Source organism: Cloeon dipterum, chromosome 3, assembly GCF_949628265.1.
Source record: "Cloeon dipterum chromosome 3, ieCloDipt1.1, whole genome shotgun sequence".
Classification (NCBI taxonomy): Eukaryota; Metazoa; Arthropoda; class Insecta; order Ephemeroptera; family Baetidae; genus Cloeon; species Cloeon dipterum.
Window position 1 is genome coordinate 23,434,584 of NC_088788.1, and position 9,209 is coordinate 23,443,792.

The 9,209-nt window shown below is 39.0% G+C and overlaps 1 protein-coding gene across 1 annotated transcript; it reads left to right on the top strand.

The window, feature by feature from the left end:
- The first annotated feature begins 556 nt into the window (after positions 1-556).
- On the top strand, positions 557-7,934 carry TkR86C (Tachykinin-like receptor at 86C). The gene is made up of 6 exons (XM_065485611.1): positions 557-881; positions 1,778-2,000; positions 4,078-4,426; positions 5,393-5,473; positions 6,297-6,626; positions 7,608-7,934. Exons 1-6 carry the CDS (start codon positions 729-731, stop codon positions 7,750-7,752), a joined length of 1,281 nt encoding a protein of 426 aa, XP_065341683.1. The 5' UTR covers positions 557-728; the 3' UTR covers positions 7,753-7,934.
- Positions 7,935-9,209: the final 1,275 nt, after the last annotated feature.

Sequence of the window (9,209 nt, forward strand, 5' to 3'; positions counted from 1 at the left end):
TAGGTAGCTAAATGGAGGGATGAAGGTATAAAGGAGAAAAGGTTAGTTTTTTAAACCTTTTCAAAACAACTTATTCTTAATTGCTTTAAGTACCTTGGGGACAAGATCACAGACTTTTTTTAGTAATATAGACCTGTTCCTGCTTGAATACTAACAACGAGAAAATTATCATTTTCAATCACACGTCTAAAAAAGGCAAATAAAGACATGCTTTTCTTTTAGTCTTTCGTGTAAATTTTTAGCTGGTTATCAATAAAAGGTTTTGTGACAGTCTTTACATTATTTACATACAAATACTAAAAATTAAGCACTTCTTCCTATAATCTGCTTTTCCGAAAGCTCTTCTTTAAGTGCAACATCGAACGCGAGTGACGCATACGGCCTGTGTTTGCTACGTGCAAACTCAATCACAATTCCGAGCAAATTTCGCCGCGCACGATTCAGATAGCGAGAGCGAAATGCTCCTGGCGGCGGTTAAATCTGATGACAGAACAGGAGTGAGCCACGGAACGGTTCCTGCAGATCAGTCAAGAGTTAAGCAAGTAATTAGCAGTTGATCAAGTTAGAGCCAAATAAAAAGAGCTGCTGGTCTGTCACGGCGCACACACAATTTGTCGTGAGGGAAAGGCAGGCGTCGGCGGCCACCCTGAGGCTCGGAGCAGCGTGGAGGGTGCGCCAGCGTCGTGCGCCACAGAGCCCGGTCGGGGGCTGGAGTGTCAGTGTATGGCATGGAGGAGCCGTCAACGGATCTCTGGCTCAACTGCACCGTCCGCCTCATGGAGGCGGACGCCGAGCTGGAGGCGCCGCTGCCCCGCTTTGGCGTTTTTGACCCCATGGAAAATTCATCCTACCTTCTACGCACGCTGAATGCGTCTTCACAGGTGTGTTCATGTTGGTGCTTAACTTGTCGTACAGTGAAAGTGAATGAAGGCACAAGACCTGTTCGATCGTCGTGGCACGTGTCCATCACTTGTGTGATGTTTAATTTCCTTTTAAACATTTATTATTATCACGTAAGCAAAAACTAGAGATAAGATAATTTTTGTAAATATTTAATAGCTTTGGTAAATCTGGCTTAAATTTTATTTATAGTATTTTTCCTATCCCCATACAGTTACAAATAACGTAAAAAGGTCTAATGCACACAAAATAGTAAAGCACTATCCTTCACTTTTTTAACTACAAAGTTAACACAAAAATCGATTCAGTATGACAATTTCAAGTTCATATTGCACTGTAAAAATAATAACGCATTTCCTTTGGCACTAGAAACAAGTTTTTATTTTACATTATTGTTGAAACTACTACATGTTCCCGAAAACCAGACACTCTGAGCTAGTGAAATTGGTTCTCAATCTAGTGCGAAATAAACACACATGGCTGGGAAATTTAGAATAAAATAAATCACTAAATAAACAACTAAAAAATGAAATATTAAAACCTAGTTGTCTTCTTAAAAAAATGTTTTAAATTGTAACGGAGCTAGTTCCCTTGAGTTTGATAAATGATATCAGAGCAGTATTGTTATGCAATCAAAACATTATAAATCTCTTTCCATTGAAATGTTCGCAAATACTGACAAATGAAACATTTTTTCATAATTCTTTATGGCTTCAAAATAAAAAATGTTCAAATTTAATAAGGTGCAGAATTTTTAGTGGTTGTGCAAACGAACGATGTAACATCGTATTTTTTCAAATTATTGATTCAAGATCACTATTTCAAATTGATAAAATTTTAATAGGAAAAAATCTCGATTTTATTACCATGTTAAAAGGTGCTGATGGCCATTTTGTCGCCACTGCTGGACGACGAAGACAACAGTCTGCACCCGGTGCGGAAAAAAGCTCTACTCCAGTTCATGAGCGACTGCTTGTACCCTGCACAGCAGCGACCCTTCGCCCTGCCGTGGTGGCAGAAGACGGCGTGGAGCGTCGTTTTCGGCGCTATGCTACTCGTCGCCGTCGGAGGCAACACGATAGTTATGTGGATCGTTCTCGGTGAGTCAAATAAATATGCAAATTTCTGCTCGAGCATACATAATCCCAGCTGGGGAATGAGGCGAAATTGCTCGCAGTGCTTCGTTTCTTGTTTTATTCGCTCGCCAACTGCGAGAGTAATGCTTGTAAAAAGGAGAGCCGAAAAGAAAGGTTCAGGAAATCGAATTCCTTTGCGGCGGGAGAAATTTTAGTTTTTATATATCGCTCAGGCTGCCTGTGTTCTACAAAATTAAACCTTTATTAAGAACTTATTCCCTCATAAAAGTTGTTTGTTTAGTTCAGTCAAATGAAACTTATATTAGCTCGAAATTCAAAGAACTTTAGGGTTCACGTTTTAAAGTTCAGCATTAAAGCTTTGTTTAATGGGAACCTTGTAAAAATTAGCATTTTCGTTGAAGCCACTGTGTGAGTCTGTAATTTTAAATTCAGTGAATTTAATTTTGTAATTCAACACCCTTTGAAAGTGAATTTTCCTACGCGTTGGATCATGACAATGCCATTCACGCAGCTGGCAAATGAATATGATGCTCATGCGATTATTTTCACTTTCTTGCTCAAAGTGCACATTCATTATTGTGCTCCCGTGAGGCGTGATACGCCAATTTTTCGTTCAAGGTACTTTTTCCATTTCACTGATTACGAGAGAAGCTTGAAATTGACACTTTCTTCCTATAGGAGTCGAGCGAAAGAGAAAAGCATTTCTCCTATTTCATGTTATTCCCTGCGGTTACATCGATGAGAGTTCGAAAAAAAACTTTGCCCGCGCAGTCTTCAATTCGAAAACAGCTTTGTTTGTTACTGTGCTGTAAAGTGAGACTATCTATCACTTGCGCAAACCTTCTTCACATGTCTCTCGGGGACACTTAAGTTGCAGAAATTAATTAAGGAGGCATAGGACTCGACGGAATCGAGCACCGACACATTAAATTAAATTTGAGCCTGCAGGAAGGTGATGCTCTCAGAGCGTGGAGAGGGGTTCACTTGAAACAAATAGGTCACCAGCATTGCGTGCACATGCAAACAAGATTTCATGATAGATGCCCGCTCCTTTGATGCGCAGTTCGTTAATAAATATCGGGAAGAAGTCGACAAATTGGAAAATAATGATAGTGTCTTAACAGCGTTTTTTCTTGCAAAAGAGCACTCCAATATTAAACTTTGTGCACTGTGTAACATTGTACTTCAGTTCGGGGAAGGTTTCTTTGAGCAATTTAGTTCAATAAAAAGAAATTTAAAGTGATATTCTCTCTTTCACATCCCTCTCCCAATTATCTAAGAAATTTTCTGACAAGGAAACTTTTAGGATAATTATAATAACGTTTTAGCTGTGGTGAATATGTGTAGAAATCAAGAGAGGAACTAAGATCACAAGATAATTTTTGTAATTCAACGGTGTTAACGAGGTGTGGAGACCTGAAGGAGAAAAATCCCCTAAATGGATTCAACATAGGAATTGTTTTGAAATAAAATCTTTAAGTGAGTTATCGTTCAATCAAGACAAAATTTTACTAGCAGACTCTATCTGACGCGAAAAATTGCTCAATGCTTCATTTCTTTGTGGTGACCCGTAAATTTTAAATTTTGGTAGGGAAAATCGGTACTAGCTCATTGTAGGCTCGTGATAATTGATACAAATTTGCTGAGTTGATTTTACCATATAAAAACTCTATTTAAATTGTTTAAAGAAACTGCCTCAAAATTTTGTTCAGCTTGAAAAATGTAGGGACCATCTAAGAATCCAATGACATGACCACAGTAATTATGGAGTTTCCTTGTTAATAAAACTATTAAAGTTTTCGGCTATTTCCTTTTCTATCAATTGAAAATAGGAGAGTTGTTTCACCTATCAATACACGGAAACATATATCAGGGGTTAATTTCCGTTATAATTTCTGACAAAATTCCACTATCTATCTGGTAGACGAGAGCCAATTTTATTGTCTGTGCATAAATCTTAAAAGTTTGCAACGATAAATAGCATCCTATATCCCCTACCGCAAAATCCAATAAAAGGCTCAAGTTGAGAAGCGCTCGCAACTTTCCAAACTTTGCTAATCAGCGGGCCATTGAATTTCAGCACACCGACGCATGCGTTCGGTGACCAACTACTTCTTAGTGAATTTGAGCGTTTCCGACCTGCTGATGGCACTGCTAAACTGCATCTTCAACTTTATCTACATGATCGACTCGGACTGGCCCTTCGGTGCCACATACTGCACGGTCAACAACTTTGTGGCCAACGTGACCGTGGCCGCGAGCGTCTTCACACTTGTGGCCATCTCGTTCGACCGGTACGTGGCCATTGTGAAGCCACTCAAGAGGCGTATGCGGAAACGCTGGGCGCTCTTCACTGTGCTCTCCATCTGGTTTCTCAGCTCGTTGCTCGCCCTGCCACCTTTGCTCTATTCAACCGTCTATACCACCAGGTCAGACTCACTTCGCTTTCAATCGCCTTGCAGAGCGGAATATTGCCTTGACGGCCGATAATGGAAAATATTTTAATTTATGTACCATTCTATACTGTGCAGGGCACTTGCTGCATACTATCAGAGAATAAATTACTGCCGCGTCCACAGATTGGATTTTCAATATGAATGAAAAAAATAATTGAAGGAAATAATTCAATTTCAATATTACATTCTATATTTTCAGTTCAAAAAGCAGCACTCTAGATAAATATTCACTTCAAATCGTTTGCTCGAACGGCTCCTACGTGCGTCATTTTTTGTTTGATGGTTGTGTGATTATAATGAATTTAATTCCTCATTCTGCTCCATGCAGCAACAAAATGCGCATCATTAATTTTGACATTGACGTGTTTTTGCTTTGGCAAAAACGAATCAAAAGGAGAAAATTTCAAATTTTGCCAACTGATTCTGCGTGAAAGAGAATCGGACCTAATTAATGCTGCTGCTCGCTCGGTTCACTGCCTGTAAATTTACTCTAACTATTGCGTCGAGCGCAACGAGCTCAAAATAATTGCATGCCATACCACCTCGTCACAGAGGCCAAACTGCTGTGACCCCACGTTCTAAATTGCTGCTTCCCTTCTCTGTCCACTTTAACCGAGTTTATTATGCTTGCTCGTTGAATTAGTGCTTAATTGCCTGTTTGGACAACAAACAATTGAATTTTTCACACTCACTTTGTTGTATGCCTAATTAAAAGGCAGAAAAATTTAAAGCTACGCAGGAAGCAAATATAAATTTCGTGGGGCATAATTATTTACTCATCCTATTAATTTTCCGCGAATCGCACTATAGTTGAATTTGAGTCCATTTGTCAACTGGCCGGATAATGTTTCATTCATTCGTACTGGCTACATTTCTGATACAGAATTTCAATCGAATATGAGTGGATTTGCTAATATTTGTCATTCAATACTTTCACAGATACTCGAATGATGAAACGCGCACTCTTTGCTACCTCGTCTGGCCCGACGGCGTCTCCCCTCGATCCAGATTGGACTACGTGTAAGCAACCCATTTTAACCTTATGAATAAGAGCCTCCCTAAAAAATACAAATACTATAAAAAATTATATTTTTGAAATTTTAAACTTTAATAACAGCTTAAGAGTGAGTAAAATAACTTAAAAATAGAAAAATTAATGTGCACTAATTAATAATAATGATAATAATAATGAACAATTCTTGAGAGAATATTTTCTCTCGTGATTTGTTGCGTTTCTTGAGTGGTAAATGAATAACATGACCTTAACTAAACTAGACCAGTTTGGACTAATCCAGGCCAGTGGAAGGCCACCCTATTCCATGAGATAAAAAATCAATATAATATACAACAATACAAAAATGTTTGGCAAAAATAAAATTCACAATAAGCCCAACAGCGCACTTAATTTCATGAGTATTTCACAGCCGGCTCAAAAAGACGAAATAAGTAGATAAATGTGCTTTGGTATACCAAAAGGTATTCAAATAGTGTAGGGGACTGCTTATGTATTCTGTCTCAACAATTATTTCCTTTCCAGCCTGTAAAATGTTTGTACGCGCCCCAATAAGGAGATGGCTAATTGTAAGCTGACTAATCATATACTTGGAACATGCAATTGCTATCGCCCCCAGAAACAATCCTTTTCTCAGATTATTTTCCAGTTTAATATATAACAATCACATTTTCCTTAATCTAATTTTTTTCCTGTGCATTACAATTGTTTAAAACCTCGACACTTTTGCTAGAAGTTTTGTAACATTTGCTGGTAAATTGTTTTGCAAGCCACGAAACACAACACACAACGTGCGGTCTTTTCCACACCAGCCCCTGCCGATTGTTCCAGGTACAACATCGTGTTTTTGACGCTGACGTACCTGTTGCCCGTCGCAGCGATGGCCCTCTGCTACTGGAAAATGGGTCGCGAGCTGTGGGGCACGAACGAGGTAACGACGCAGCGGCAGATGGCGCGGCGGAGGGTGGTTCGCATGTTCCTCATGATCGTCTGCATTTTCGCCGTGTGCTGGCTGCCCTACCACGGCTACTTCATCTACGCTTACCACTTCCGCGAGATTGCAGCTTCCAGTTACGTGCAGCACTTGTACCTCGCCTTCTATTGGCTCGCCATGGCCAACGCAATGGTCAACCCCCTCGTGTACTACTCCATGAACCACAGGTAAGGCTTCTTGACGTTAAGTTTAATCTATTTTTTATTTGCATCATTAGTATACTCTGCGCCTTAATTGGCAATTTATCCTCTTAGTATATAGTGAGTTGTACCATGCATCGCCATTCTGGAGGGTTCTTAGAGATAATTAAAAGTTGATTGGGATGCATGTTTCACGCTATATTAAAATTTGCTGTCAGAACTGCGAGAAAATTCAGCTCGGAGCGACAAAGAAATGTTGCAAGTCACTTTTTTCCAGCTAATAGAATGTGCAAAGTACCTCTTTGATGCATGCAAAACAAATTTAAGCTTTATTTAACGAAAATAATTAAAAATTACTCTGATATATTGATTAGTACCTGCATGTGCATAAACCTGGTAAAATAAAAATATGCCAGTGTAATCTGCAGACCTAATAAATAATTCATTGTGAACTCTGAAACTTGGGGAAACAAAATATGATGAAGCAGTCTCAGGAAAGCATCAGTTGCTCCGTCAGTAGAATAAAAACTTCCCTCGTGCACTCTCCTTACAATTAAACGCATTTTCATGAGCAAACGCACTTCCCTACTTTCCTCTCACTTTCATGCCAAATTAAAATTATTCTTGTTACCAGCAACCGCGAGAGGGGAGGGATATGGTTGTGATTTCAAATATTTCATTTTTCAACGGTTACGTAAAAGTCAACTTTTGGTGACACTGAAAATCTTGGTTCGCTCGACAAAAACATTTCCCAGTATAAAAGCGAGAGCGGTCAAGATTTTTTCATCAAACCTTGTTCATGCGTTCTCATTCAATTATTCGAGCTATGATCGAATAATGTAATCTCGATTGACGAGACACGCAGTGATAAAAATCCCTTTTGAAAGCGCGCAAAGAGCCTTGAATCTTTTCCAATTTTCCGCTTCGTTTATCAGTCTCTCGCTTCAGTCACAAAAGATGCCAAAAGAGTAGACAATATATGTTTCTTTTCTTCCTCTTTGATACCAGGTTCCGAGCTTACTTCCGGAGGGTGGTGTGCTGCGCTCCGAAACTGCCCGTCGACCCTCCACGGCCGGCCGCTGCAACCCCGGTGAGGTGGAACCGCAGCACCCAAGAGACCCGATTGATCCACAATGGTGCTAACAATTCTTGACGAAGGGTGGTCGACGGCTACCTTGAGGTGGCTGTGTGAGCTCAATGTCTGTGTTGCGTTCTTTGCTTTTACAAATATGTGCTGGCGTGCATAGGTGATAAGATTTTTGTGATGTTTTTAATGATGAAAAGTGAATAAAAGTGATTATCACTTGTATGTGATATATGTATTTTGCTGGATAATCTCAGCTTCTTTCATTACATTCAGAGAACTGTCCTAAAATGCGAAATTTACTTTTTTATCGAGTACATTTAAAACATTAGAGCTAATTGAGATTCTTAAAGATTAAATTTTAAAGAAAACGATTTTTATAAATTACATCATGTTATATCAACTAGTGCCAAAAAATAATTGCAGTTTAAAACTTTTATTTTCACGAGACCAGCAACAAAGTTTCAGGCTATAATTTTATCTTTTTGTTCGCGTAAAAAGATTAATGAAACCAATAAGCCATTATAAATGAAGAAACGCAGTGCCTCCCTTAAATCATTAACTTCCTTAATTTACGGTTTATAATTTCAAAACACATTTCGCCAGGAAAGTTTCATTACATATTCCGTTTGCAGGCACATTAGTGCAAACAAAATTACCTCACAAGCCATTAAAGCACAACCCTCACGTTGTTTGCTTGCTGGAACGCATTAGCCCCGGCATCAGTGCAGTGTATAGGTGCAAATAATAGCTTCCGTCGAAGCGTGTTCGCCGAGGAAGAAGAATAATATTGTAGTATATCGTGTGCTTCGACTGGATCCAGTATATTATGTTGGCGCGTGTTGCTGTTGGAATTGCGAGCTGCTGACCATTTCTGCTCCTCTGCCTCCTTTGACGAAACGTGCACTGCGATAATTGCTACAAACGAAAAACCAGACCACAGTTTCCTGATGCTTGAGGCTAAACATCAAAGCTATTACAGTTTGCCAACGCTCACCGCAGAGAAGTAGAAATACAGCAAAAGAAAAAAATTAGCGGTGCGTTTTTAATCTGACTATAGATTATATTTCAATTTTGTCTTTTAAACATTTTTCACTCATATCTATGAAAACAATCCAAACATTATGATTTACTTTATTTCAACAGAAGCAGGCAAAATTAATTAAAAAATGGTTATTCTTTTGCTGGGGAGGCTCCGAGGAGGCATTTAAATTGTTACTTCAAAGAGCTATGCTGATGCTATATGGTGCGTGAGCACATGTTTCAACGCTACAGTATCGCACGACACAAGTGGAAATCTGTGTAGTGCCCCAGGCATGCGAATGAAAGAAATAGTTCTGAAATTCCTACTGACAAAACAATTCATCACGTTTTTTGAGAGGGAATTCCGCGCGGAAGCGAGCTTTTACATTTTCCATGGCATAAATCTTAAAAAGGAACAGAGTGCTACAGCATCCGATATTTATAAATATCATTCATAATCGTAAATGTTTTGAAAATTATATATTGTACCGTTACATATTTAC